Here is a 13,620-nt window from a genome sequence, read left to right as displayed (position 1 = left end):
TTTTTTTCCCACCAAGCAATGGAAACAGACCAGGAACTGATGCTGAGGCAGTTTGGGGTTGTACATCCCAGTGGTCTGCAGAGCTGAGCTGACCTCTGGGGATGAGGCTAGTTCCACCCGGGAGCGTCTTCTCCCCCGTCCATGCTGCATGTCACACCACCATTCTCTGACTCGAAATGTTCTTTCTCCTCTTTGCAGAAACTTGTTTCCAGATACACCCTAAGACGACAAGGAAAAGAGGGCAGCAAAGAAGGAAATGGGGTCGGGATGAATTCTTCCAACAGACTTGGCATCAATGACTTTGAGTTCATCCGAGTGTTAGGGAAAGGGAGTTTCGGGAAGGTGAGCCTTGGCTGAAGCTGTCTGGTCACACCAACTTGTGTGTGTGTGTGTGTGTGTGTGTGTGTACTCAATTTCTCACGTGAACCCACAGCCTAGGGACCCCAGAGAGGCTCCTCTCATGCTGTATCCTCATCTTGCCCTAGGTGATGCTCGCAAGGATAAAAGAAACAGGCGAACTCTATGCTGTGAAGGTGCTGAAGAAGGACGTGATCCTGCAGGATGACGACGTGGAATGCACCATGACGGAGAAGAGGATCCTGGCCTTGGCCCGCAGTCACCCCTTCCTCACCCAGTTGTTCTGCTGCTTTCAGACCCCGGTAAGTGAGCTCACGGTCACAGCCTCAGCAGCTGTCTGTATTGCAGAGCTTTGGGAAGGCACACCTTGAAGATTTCATAAAGCTGAGTATCACAACACTGTTTGGATTGGGTTCTCATAGGGGATGACTGGCCTCTAACAAAACTATGAACTAAAGAGTTTACCCTCTTCTTCCACCATGCAGTTCTGTGGAAGAATCACCACAAGGTTATGAGGCCCAAGAATGTAAAGGTCTTTGTACTAGCAGAATGGTGGTCACAGCAGCCAAGTGTCATGCGTCAGTTGTCTTGGTGAATTTGATCTTGATTCTGCTTCTGAATTTTGAACTATTTTGGAGCTGGGCACAGGAACACAGAGGATTTAGAAAGTGCACCTTGATTTGCTGTGTCCCAAGACATTGATCCTGGCCTCAAACGAAGACCTTTTGCTTGATAGCATAGGCTGATCTTGAGATCGAATGTGTTGGCCTATAATGATTAGAACCATTAGACAAGCAGTTAGAAATGCTTGTGCTGCAGATAATGGAGTAGCCAACCAGCAGTGATACAAACAATAAACAGGATGGGTTTAGCGTATTCGTACCAACTTTGTTCTTGTTATTTCACACAGCAATAAGTTCAGTGGTGACAAGGCTAGATTGGATTTGTAGCCTAGTGGTACTAGACATGGTCTCAGAGTGTTTGTTGTATCTCTGGATGTCATACCATCACATGACTGCACTGAAAGCAGCGAGCATAGAGCAGAGGACAAAGGGCCACTCTCCTTTATCAACAATAGATTTTGCCTGGACTTAGATCAGCTTCTTTTAGCAGCAAAGGAGGCTGGAAGGGCAAATACTTAGCCAAAACAGCTGTGCCAGATCAGCTTACCACAGGCCGGGTCCATCCTTGGGCAGGGCTCTGTACTGCCTGTTTAGAATTGGCCTCTGAGTTGGGCTTTGGTTACCAAAGGAGAGAGCAAATGCTGGTTGAGAAGGCGCCATGATTGTGACAGGTGAGTCAGGGTTTCCTTGCATCGAGAGGTTCTGGACGACAGGATTCTGAGCATGAGCTTTGGCTGTGATTCCATCGGGAAGGAGGAGTGCTGCAGCGTGACAGTGGCATCTTACCAGGGAGAGAGGCCACAGCACATTTCAAAGAAAGTAGCAGCTGTGCTGGAAAGGGAGCTTGAGTTAAAATCAGCTGGGCAGACAGCAAGAAGGTGAACGTGCCATGCTGAAGAAGTCATTCTCATACAGAGGTGAGGTGGGCAGAACATTGGGTACGAATAGAGCTGTCATCTAACACTGCCTTCTAATGTGTGGTATGAGAATCACCCAAATACCAATATCCTTTCTCTGAAAGAGGCAGTTGTTATGGGTTTTATGTGTAGCCTTTCAGTTGAATTTTTGTACATAAAGGACATATGCACACCATATATATGCATACATATTTCATTATAAAAGTATTTTGACTGTGATACTGTCCCTAACTTTTAAAAAATAGTATATTTTGGAGATTGATTTGGATTTTTACACAGCTTATCTGACTCATTTTAACAGTTGCATAGTATTCCTTTTAAAGAGCATGCCAGCAGTTTATCTGCTGCATATGCAGTGTTCCTGGTCTTTTATTTCAGTCCATGTTGCAGTGAGTGCCCTGTGCTCTTATCTTTGCATGCTTGTGCCTGTTTTTCTATGCTATTAGAAATGATAATGCTTGGTCAAGGGTTTATGTTGACATTTCTGATTCAGTGCTGTGCGTGTACAGCTGGATCTGGAAGGCTGGAAGCTACAGAAAGGAGACACACATAGCATGGACAGGGGTCATGGTGTTTGGGGAGGTAGCTAATGACTTCCTAGACCTCACTTTGCACCCTGTCCTCGTGGTCTGGACTCCTCAGTGCTGCCCCCTCCTGCTCAGGAGTCCCCAGTGGGGCTCGATGGCCTGGAGTCTCTGCTTCCTATTCTGATCGTTGGCTCTCTTGGAGCTCCAGTTGTCCCTGTCTTCCAGAGTATTTCTTGCGCTATTTCAGAGTCCACACACTATGACACACGGCTCTACTGCAGTGCCTCGAGCCTTTCATCTGGCTGTACTCTTGAAGAGGAGTAGGTGATGGCCATGGGCTTGAGAAGGACATTGGGGAGGTCCTGCGGGTCACCCACCTGGATTTCAGGCTCCATCCTCCTGATACCACTGTGAATGCTGTGACTCAAGCAGTGGAGCTGGGTCCCTGCTCACATTGCCTCCTTAGAGCCTCCCGAGGTCCTGAGCCGAAAATTGAATGGTTTCTTAGGTCCTCAGGTCAGGTCAAGTAGAATTTAATGGTCGTAATCTGGCCATGCAGTGGTTTGTGTTCCGAGTTATTACTGATGGAGCAAATAAATAAATAAGTGTCTCAGATTCAACCTCAAAATACATTTTGCTTACAAACCGGAAATCCTTGTGAGTCTATAAGCAGTCAAAATTCTCACCAGGAATTAAATCATGGTATAGTAGAAAACAAGAAATCAACGTGGAATATTTGGGGAGCCCAATAACTATAGAATATGTAATACATAATTTTTCAGAAAAACAGATACATTGTGCACTATACTACAGTTTTAGTGGCTGTGTGAGATTCCCAGTGCTTAGCCACTAAAGCCTTTACTGACATTGAAGTGTTTTTTCCAGTTGAAAGTTCAATGCTTGGCCACAAGGTGGCAGTGGTTACTGCCAAGTGATTTTTTTTAAAATCTTGTGGTTGAAGAAAATAAAAACTCATGGAACTGCCACTGGGGGTTAAAATGTGTATATTACAGTGCATGTCTCTGAAACAAAGGATAGAGGGAATTCTCCCCTGCCTTAGTTTAGAGAATAAATGAAGCTATGAACACCGTTTAAGAGAAATATATGCATTTTTCTCATGGCAAAATAGAGGTGAACAGCCTTCATTTCGCCTTCTCACCGCTGGTGCCAGAATCCAGTGTTAAAGGCAGTTGTTCACCGTGCATCTGTCTGCAGGAGACCCCGGTGACCGGTGTGCTCACTGTTAGAAAGTGCCCTCCAAAGGACAAGAAGTGTTAGTTTCTGGGAGAAACTGCAGCAGGATAGATAGTGGCTTTGGCCACCTGATTCCATAGGCCATGCTCTTGGGGAGATGCTGATGGGTGTGTAATGCTGACCTGCCACTGTGTCCCTGGGGCACTCATCAGGGAGTCCAGGGGAGGCATTGGCATCGTTCTTCAGCTGTCTACCAAGAGTTGTGGTGTTAGAAAGGCCCTTGCAGTTATGGGACTTCCCTGTCGTCCCACCCTGGGGAATGGCATCACTGAACGCGGAGCAGGGGGTTCTTGCTGTGGCTTGCTGTGGACCAAATGTGACAGAGACGAAGTCCAGCTGTGGGAGCGCTGCCTCTGACCCGTGGGCACGTGTGGTTTGCCAGCAGTGCCCAAGTATTGCCCAGTTGCCTCGGTCTCCTACAGCCTGCTGAGAGGAAAGCTGCAGAGTTTTTTTCTAACCTTTTCCTGCTGCATCTAAATGGCTTGAGTCTGCCTTCAAATTCCTTGGAGATTTACAGCCCTCGTCATGAGAAGGAAAGCAGCATTATCGGAGGGTGGTGGGGAGGACTCAGGAACCCTTTGTGCAGAGCTAAGCCCACTCAGAAGTGAATCAAGTCATCAGAGCCACAACCACCCACTTCCTGCTGTGTCCGCGACAAATTGCCCGGGGCTTCCCCGTGGCCAGCACAGACCCCCATATGGAGGCAGCAGTGAACATCCACAAAGTAGGAGTTTTGGAGCCCCTGTAGTTCCTAGAAAAAAGAAAACAGTGAGCAAATTTCAAATACTGGATGATTTATCAAGTTTTCTGTATAGGTTCAGAAACCGAAATATATTTTTCCTCTAACTTTTTTTCATAATAACGTGTGTTTGACCAAAATCTCCCATCCTCCCACTCCCAGCCCTTGGTAACTACCATTCTACTGTCTGCTTCTATGAGCTTGACGTTTTGATTCCACCTATAAGAGAGATCATGCTGTATGGGGCTTATTGTGGGGATGGTTAGTTATATCCTCCAGTTTTTATCTGTGGTGATACAAATTGCAACATTTCCTTTTATAAAAAAGCCTAATATTTCATTGTGAATATATTCCATGCTTTATTTATGCACTCATGCATCCACATTATTAATACTAATGCAGTAAAGCATAGATGTCTCTTCCACAAACTGTTCTCATCTTTTGAGCCTATACTCAGCATTAGAACTGCTCGATCATCCCGTAGTTTCATTTTTAACTTTTTAGTTTCCTCATACTGTTTTTTCTCACTGGCTCTGCTCGGATGCATTCCCGCCAACAGTGTCCAGATTCTCCCTTCTCTCCACCTCATCACTTACTGTCTTTCAGTTTTTTTGAGTAGCAACTCTGACAGGTGTGAGGTGATATCTCAGTGATATCTCATGCTTTTAATTCGCTTTTCTGCAATGATTAATGTTAAGTATTTTTTCATGTATATATACATTTTTGGGGGATTGGCGCTGGGGATTGAATTTAGGGTCTTCCCACTGAACTGTACCCCAAGCTCATTCACTCGTAAGATCTCACTAAGTCACTAAGTTGCCGAGGCTGGGCTCAGACTTGTGCTCAGGCAGATGTGTACCACCATGCCCAGCTCCTGTTGATCATTTGTTGTCATCTAAGAAATAATCTATCCAGAACTTTTGCCTGTTTCTTTAATTGTAATTTTCTTAAATTGATGTTTCTTATTTTATGAAAAAATTTTCATAGACAAGTAAATACGAGAACCATAGTTGTTATACTGTGTATCATTTCAGAGTAGCTACTCAGTAAAGGTATTTGGATATTAACCCATTATCAGATATATGGTTTGCAAATATTTTGTATTTCACAGGTTTTTTTCTTTACTGTGTTTCCTTAATGTGCAGAAGCTTTTACTTTGGTACAGTCCTATGCATCTGTTTTTGCTTTTGCTGCCTGAGCTTTCGGGGTCACATTCAAAAAGTAATTGCTGAAGCCGGTGTTTTGGAGCTTTTCTGGTATGTTTCTTTTAATAGCTTTACAATTTTAAGTCTTACATTGAAGTTTTTCATCCAAGTAAAGTTGATTTTTGTGTCTGGTGCGAGATAAGCATCTAGTGTCATTCTTCTCCATGTAGAAATGCCACTTACTGAAGAGCCTGTCCTTCCTCATTGTGTGACTTCACTATTTTTGTTCCATTGGTCTATGTGTGTGATTTTATGCTAGTATTATGCAGTTTTGAAAATTATAGCTTTGTAGAAGATTTTGAAACCAGATTGTGTCACATCTCTGGCATTATTCTTTTTGTCAGTGGTGCTTTGGCTTGAGTGCATGACTTATAAGAGGAAAATATTAGAAACAAATCCACCATTCAGTAATAGCAATATACTGTACTTAAATAGTGTACTGGGGTAGGGATAGCTTAGGAGTAGCATGACTAGTATGTGCAAAGCCCTGGATTTTATCCCTCATTAGGATACATGGAGAGAGAGAAAGGAGAGAGAGTTACACAGAGAGAGAGAGAGAAAGAGAGAGAGAATGAGAATTTAGGTAGTGGAATTATTAATGATGTTTTTTCTCTTTTCTGTTCATGTAATTTGGTAATTGAGCTATGTTTTCTTAACAAGGAGGATAGGAAGAGCAAGCCATTATTAAGCATGCAAGGGTGCTTAGGGTCTCATGACCTTGGACACAGGTCTCCTGGAGGCTGCCTGCTCTATTCTTTGCAAGCTGAATTTGCTTTCAGTCTTTCTTCATCAGTGACTGCCAGTAATGAGCCTCCTGGCATCTGTGGCTTGGAATCTGGGTCTCCAGCCACTTGGGGAGGGGCTGTCCCCTTGGTTCCCCTCTGGAGCTGAGTGCTGAGGGAGAAGGTTGAGACAGAGACAGAGGGAGGGAGGGAGAAAGGGGAAACAAAGATCCGGAAGCCACAGGAGGGGGGAGTGGCAAGGTAAATATTGGTCAGATGCTTTAGCCTTTGTTCAGAGACCCAGTTTAGTGGAGCAAAGGTTCCCTTCAGGAAACTTGAGCCACTGTGTTTAGAGTGCAGGAGCCCACCGCCTCCCACGCCCAGGCCAGGAAGCTGAGCCAGTTGGCGCCTCATCCCTGGGGAGCTGCTGGAGCTCCTGTTGCCTCTGCCACCGCAAGGTGGGCTTCAGAGCATGCAGCCCTCCCTGCGCAGGAGGCCCAGAGCTCTTGCTGTTACCTCTCTCGGATCCCTGCCTGCCGGCTGGGCTGCTGGTGGGGAGCCTGGGGTGCAGCCTGTGAGAATGGAACCCTGTGGGGCCAGAGCTCTCCCTTCTCACACATGGGCCAACAAAACTGAAAGCCTAGTTCGGGAGTTTGGGGCTGCGGGGATCTTGTGAACTAAATGGTATCAATGTGTGTGCAGATATGTACCATGTGTGGATTTCAGAAGACTTCACATAGGTGGGAAAACCACCCATAGCATCAGTACAAGGGAATGGCCTCTTTTCTCCATATTGTCATCTCTATCTTACTAAATATTTGCAGAAAGCATGAGTGTGTGTGGTAAGAGAGAGAAAAAGAGAAGGGAAAGGAGGGGAGGGAAGAGGAGAAGAGGAAACAGGCAGTGTGAGTGACCTGTGGCCCTGTAATTAGTCTTTCATCATTTTCCAGTTCACCTTCAGGGGGTGACACCTTCAGGATAAATGCTGTGGGTTCTAACCCTGGCTTACCCAGTAGCCCCGAAGCCTTTAAGTACCCCTGCCTGTTATTTTTTCCAACTCCTCTACCAAAGCCTGTGTCCCCCACAGTAGCAGAGATACCTCCGGAAGGGCCTCAGGCCCACCACAGTGCATGGAGGCAGGGCCTTATCCCCCAGAGCCCCACATAGCCCAGCTACACACCCAATAACTTCTTGCTTTCCCTGATCGCAGGGCATCTAGCAGGGCATCCAGGCCTGCTGTGTCCTGAGTCTCCGCCAGCAGCTGCACAGGCGAGGCCACAGCACACTGGGCCCTGCAGCAGCATTGCCCTCTAGCACTCTGAGTCACTGTGACCTCCTGCCAGGGAAGAGTCCCTGTGAGTGTGGGTTAGGAGCAGAGAAAACAAGCCCAGCTCAACAACTGGTAAGCAGCTCCTCTGCAGACAGGAGTCCGTGCAGCAGAGCTGGCTCATTCTTGGGGCCTGGGTGGGATCAGCTTTGCAGTAGGGCTGGGCGGAGGAAAGCAGATCACTGAGAACCTGCAGCACACCCCAAGGTTCCTGCTCTTCCCAGCATCTCGGAAATGGCCTCCTGGTGTTTCATAAAAATCTGTCTAATGAAATATCTCGTTTAATACCTAAAATGATTTGAGAAGATGTAGATACTTTCAACCTGGTTGCAAAGATCTGGAAGCAGAGGTCCAAAGAGGTTAACACATGCAGCAAGAGCTCTTGTGTGGATTCTCGCCTGGGTTGTCCAGCTTAATTTTAATATGTTTTTTTCTTTACATCACAACCAAGATATTTCTTGTTTTTGTAATATGTACAACTGACAAGGTTATTGTCATTAGTCAGGAATAAAGACAGTTTTTCACAATCTGCAGTTTTGGCCTTTCATGGAGCACCTAAAGATATTTCCCTGAGCAATAGAACTGCTGTAAATGCGATCGAGTTTGCTTATGGGTCATTTGTTGTAGATTGCCTTTGGCCTGAATCAAAATAGAACATGTGCCGGAACATGGTGCTTCCTGTCTCTACATGTTCTCAATTTATTAACAATGTTCTATCTTTATGTTAGGTTTCTAATTGTGAGTAGATACCCACCATCAGACTGCATCTCACCCTCTACAACAAGCAAATGTTTGACCCACCTTCTTAGCTGGAGAGCCCCCGGGGACCATCTGCAGGCTGGGGATTTGAGGGGGAGGGTTTACTTGGGACCTTTTCTTCAGTCCTCTCTAGCTGCCAGGCCGTTGCTAATTGGGGCCACACAAATGAATGAGGAAAAAGAAAACCCGAAGTTCAAGTTGTTCCTTTGGCTCCACTCTTTGGCTAGAACTGCCAAAGTATTCGGTGTGACCAAGAGTCTCAAAGAGTTGGTTGTGCACTTATCCAGTTGTAACCAGCTTTGTTGCCAGCCCTTGTCATCTGACCCTTCACTTCCACGTTGGGTGTGGCAGTTTGTAGAGTCATATGTTCTTTGCTTTGACGTAATTGACACTCCCGGGGCCAGACTTGGCCCCCATGTGCTATACTTAAAGTTTTTGGGGGTCCTGACTGGTTGGTTACAGTTTTCCCTGCCCATAGTTGAGAACCTTTGAACCCACAAGTTAGAGATGCTCTGTGTTCAGGAGCACCTTGTGTGGAGATACCAAGCCCCAGGCCCATTCTGAGGAGGAGGAGGCGGAGGTACACACTCTGTCACAGAATTGAGCAGAAAGTCAGTCCACACAAGGAGCACACTGAGTGCCAGGGAAAGGAGATGGTTGTGTACCCCTCAGCCTGGCTGGGAGCAGAAGACCAAGACCCATGCAGCAGCAGTGCACTGTGGTAGTGAGCATAGTCCTTACATCGCATGAGAAAGACTTGAAAATGAACACTGGATTCTGGGGAAGCGCTTGTTATGTGACTGCCAGTCTTTATGCTGAAGCACAACCAGCATGGCCATGAGTTCAAAACCACATCTGCTTCAGCAGTACCTGTTACCATCTGCAGGCATTTTTCTGGGAAGCTGAGGGTCCCCCACTAGAACTCACTGGAGTACCTTATAGGACTGGAAGCTATGCCTGTGAATGGCTAGCCAGGTCCACCCCACCCTGAACATAGGACCTAGCAGTGGGGTAGAAATCAGAGGCTGGAACATGCTTTCAATTGGAAATACTTGACCTTTCCTTGATTGCTTCCTCACTGGCAGGAACCGGGCTGTACCCTTCTCTTCCAGGGTGCAAAACTGTCCAGGACCTCTGGTAGGCACAGACAGCCTATTCCCATGGAGGTGTGGAGGATTGCTCCTGCAGGCTAGCTTGCCACAGGAGTAAGAAAATATTCACTCCTTCCATGCGCAGGCAAGGGGTCCTGCAAGGTATGACCACACTTCAAACCTAAGGGCATAGCAGTAAACTGGAAGAGGAATCCTTGCTCTTGAGTAGTTTCTCGGGATGTTTTGTGGGGCCAAAGCTGCTGAGCAGACTGCTCTAGGTAGAGTTAGGCAGTGACCTGCTGTGGAATTGATCCCCATGACAGCTGCTGGATTTCCATTTAGGATGGGTTCAGAGAAACTGTCTGCTTGGAGGAAAGCCCAGGGGGCTTGTCTTGAAGCTGCAGGTGCAGATCAGGTGCGCCCTTGTTTTTGTGAAGGGCCAGTGAGTTTGAGTCATGGTGATATGGGGCAGCTCTTGCCTTTGGCACTATCTCTAGTTGTTCCTGTGTTCCTGTGGGCACAACAGGAAGAGCAGCCGCCCAGTTACTCACTTGATCTTTCCCACCCTGCTGGGTAGACAGGTCTGCTCACTACTGGGCCATGTTCCAAGCAGTGAGGACACCCTGTCCACCTTGCCTGCCACCCTGCATTTTCCCCATGTGCCATCAAGCCCAACTTTCCTCTTCCTTTACAAGATTCCCTTTCTTGCCTTCTGCCTTGTCTTGCCTGCCAGGAGTCCTACCTCTTCCTGGTGGAGGGCGGAAGGATGCCCTTTCTTCCTTCCTGAGCTGCCAGAGAGCTCCTGTTTCCTCTCCGTGGGAGGCTTCCAGGGTCCAGTACAGAAAATCCCACTGGATTTTGAGTCCACTCCTGCTCACTTCTGGTCTATTATGACTGATTGCCAAGATGTTTAAGGGAGGTTGGAACTCCTTCCCAGAAGCTCATTTCACTCTCATGGTATATGAAATTTTAGAGCTGAAGCTAATGTGATATTTAATTCCCCATTGAAATAAAAGAGGAGAGCCCCTTCCAGCTAGACCACCTCATCTACACCCTCATAACCCAGACATGTTTTTTTTTTTTTTTAATCAGTACTGGAGATCAAACTCACGACCGCCTGCTTGCAAGGCAGGTGCTTAGGCCGCTGAGCTAAATCCCCAGCCCCCCCCCCCAGACGTGTTCTTTCCCTGGTCCTCAGGAAATGGCCCTGGCTGTATTCAAGCTCTCCCCTTTCCCCATTCCCCAGGGAGCACAGAACCACAGCCTCCTGGGCCTGCTCTAGAAAAAAGTGACACAGTGGGAACCAGCCAGGCAGGCCCACAGCAAGCCTAGCCCATCTGTACTAATGTCTGTTTACCAGTGGTGATAAGGGATCAGTTATACCTAATCAGGAAAAAGCAGGAGCAGAGGAGGCAGAGTTGACCTGGAAGGAAGCTTGAACTCCTCTTCTGGAAGTCTGCAGTGTCTGCCAGGCCACTCATCCACTTGATTTCTATTCTTGGCTTCAAGAAAGAGCTGTAGCTCCAGCCACATTGCTCCTAGCGTTGCCCTCACCACCTTGAGCCTCACCAGTGGGTCAGATAGTTTTGTAACCTGGTGAATTTTCATCCTTAGCAATGAAAAAAAATCGTGTATTTACATAGCACAATGTCATTTGCCTACTACTAACACATGGTTGCACAAACCTTTCTTTCTTAGTTGTGGGCAGGGGCTGTCCACTGTAGAATTTGGTAGGGATTGAACTCAGGGCCTCATGCATACCAGCTGTTTTTTAGGAAGTTAAACAGCATCCCTGGCCTCGCCTCAGTAAAGGCCCATCATTTTGACAAACCAAATGTGTCTTCCAACCTTATCAGACGTTTCCTGGGGAAAGGATCTCCCATGGCTAAATGCTACAGGCTTACACAACTGTCAGGCAACCTGTTCTTCATGTGAGAAATCAAGAGGTCAAGGGCTCACTTTTCTTTTTCATGGGCAATAACAAAGTGTGTGTAAATCCTGTAAAAATATAAGCATTATCATTTCCCCCCGAGTTTGTAGAAAGGTACAGTTCTGGTTGCATTGGCAGTGGCTGCCCCGTGGCATGTGCAGGGATGAGACCTCAAGCTGGGGACAGCAGAAGAATGCAGGGTGAGGGTGGCCTGGGCACTGCTGGCATCCTCAGTGCTGTGCCTACTACACAGTAAGGCAAGGTCGTCAGGCACCAGGAAGCCAAAGATAAGTGCACCAAGCATGTGTCTAAAATGGGTTAAAAACCCATGCAGTACACACATGCAGTTTCTCTTGTTTTGGCATTTAATCATTACACTTGCACTTTACCAGCAAGGCACTGAATCAGTGGCATTTTATGAAAATCGTTCTCTTCCACTCTGAGGTCACAGGGAGGCCCGTCACACCCATCTTGAGTGTTCTGCACATGGCTGGATTTTACAAACAGAGATAAGCAGTATTTAAAGAAACATTTCCCAACCAGTATGGAAACATGTGCTCATAAGCAATATGAGTGTGCTTTGTGGGGAAGCAACCTTACTGTTTCCTGTCTTTTGTTTTTCATAAAAAGAAATGTCCAACTCAAAAAACTTTAAATGCTGTCTTCAAAACTGAGTCTTTAAAAATTGAAAGCAGACATGGACTATTTCTCTACTGAGTGGTATTTTTAACATGAATTTTTAATTCAATTCAGTCAATGTTTACAGGACACACACGATGTGCCAGGGACTGAAAATATAAGGAAAAACAAGAAGTTGACCTGCCCTTTAGTTGCTTAAGTCAGAGGTCATTACAGCACCATGTGAAAGAAAAAAGAATGCCGTAAGTGATCCTTGGGGAGATTGGACAGGCTTCCCAGGGGAAGGGCTCTCCCAGCTGTGTTTTAATAATGAATGGGAGCCCTAGAGTGACAGGAGGAGACACCATCACAGGCAGAGGTGACCGCAGTGCCGAGTCACAAAGGCTTAAAATTTGTGATACACCCAGGAAACCCCAAAGGACTGGATATCTCAGAATTGTAAGAGAAGATGTGGGAAGTGACAAAGGAACAAAGTCAGAAGGGGCCTGATGTCTTTTGCTGGGGAGCTTAGACTCAATCATGGAGGTAAGGAGCTAGCAAAAGACACATTTCAAGAAACAGCATAAGATTTACATAAGGAGCAGGTGTGGTGGTGCTCACCTGTAATCCTGACTCAGGAGGCTGAGGCAGGAGGATTGTTGTGAGTTCAAGACCTACCTGGGCTACAGAGTGAGCTCAAGGCAGCAGTCATGGGAGTGGAGTCAAGGAAACACTGAGGAGGTAAACCCAGCAAGACTTTCTAGGAGGTGTGGCCACGGTTCTGGCCCACCAGGATCCTGGGGAGAACAGAGTACAATGAGTTGAATTTAGGGGAAACCAGCAGTGAGATGCACAGAAACACACTTCATACAGGGAATTAGGTTTCCATGTCATCGTTATTGAAAGTGTAATATGAATCCTTTAGTGCATATTTATAGGGAGAAGAGAGGACAGCTGAAAAAGGGGTAGAGGTAAGTCGGGCAATGGTCAGAAAAAAAGAACCAGGAATAAGTGGTTTCATATCAGGAAAAAGCAAGTACCAAGAAGTCAGTCCACCAAAGGACTCAGAGCCGTCCACCGTCTACCAGTGACAGTTGCCCGTGTCACTGTCTTTTTGTCTGCTCTCATCTTGGGGTTTTTAGGGCCCATCTGAATGATATTTAACCAACTGAAACTTCCCTATAAAGTCTCTGTACAAACAAAGCTTTAAAAAAACTGTCTTTCTTCATGAGAATCTATGCCAGATTACAAAATGGTTTGGGAAGAGATTATGGCTTAGTTGTTTGCATTAACCAGATCTTGTTCCTCAGCCAAAGGGTCAGAGAATGGCTTGTTGTGGCTGCAGTGGAAAAACTAAACTTCAGATAGCACGTGGAATGTACGTTCCAAACACAAACTTTTAACGGCCACTCTGTCACCGTAGAGCGAGGGAAGGAGCCAGTTCTGAGGTGCCAATTCAAGGCGGCTGTGGAATATTCCTGGCCGTATTCTCTCTGGTTTCAGCTGAATTGAGTAGCTAATCAGATGACTGTAACCTAGAATCTCCTCCCA

The 13,620-nt window shown here is 46.5% G+C and overlaps 1 protein-coding gene across 1 annotated transcript in view; it reads left to right on the top strand.

Moving 5' to 3' along the window:
* Positions 1 to 13,620, top strand: part of Prkch (protein kinase C eta) — a 197,995-nt gene that overhangs the window by 120,751 nt on the left and 63,624 nt on the right. Inside the window, exons 8-9 of the mRNA XM_063241086.1 lie at positions 199 to 342; positions 486 to 659. Of these exons, the coding sequence (XP_063097156.1) occupies positions 199 to 342; positions 486 to 659 (318 nt within the window). The remainder of the gene's footprint in view (positions 1 to 198; positions 343 to 485; positions 660 to 13,620) is intronic.

Source organism: Cavia porcellus, unplaced genomic scaffold (genome assembly GCF_034190915.1).
Source record: "Cavia porcellus strain 051 isolate PalLab524CR breed Dunkin Hartley unplaced genomic scaffold, mCavPor4.1 scaffold_31, whole genome shotgun sequence".
Taxonomy (NCBI): Eukaryota; Metazoa; Chordata; class Mammalia; order Rodentia; family Caviidae; genus Cavia; species Cavia porcellus.
This window is presented reverse-complemented; position numbering and strand designations above follow the sequence as displayed.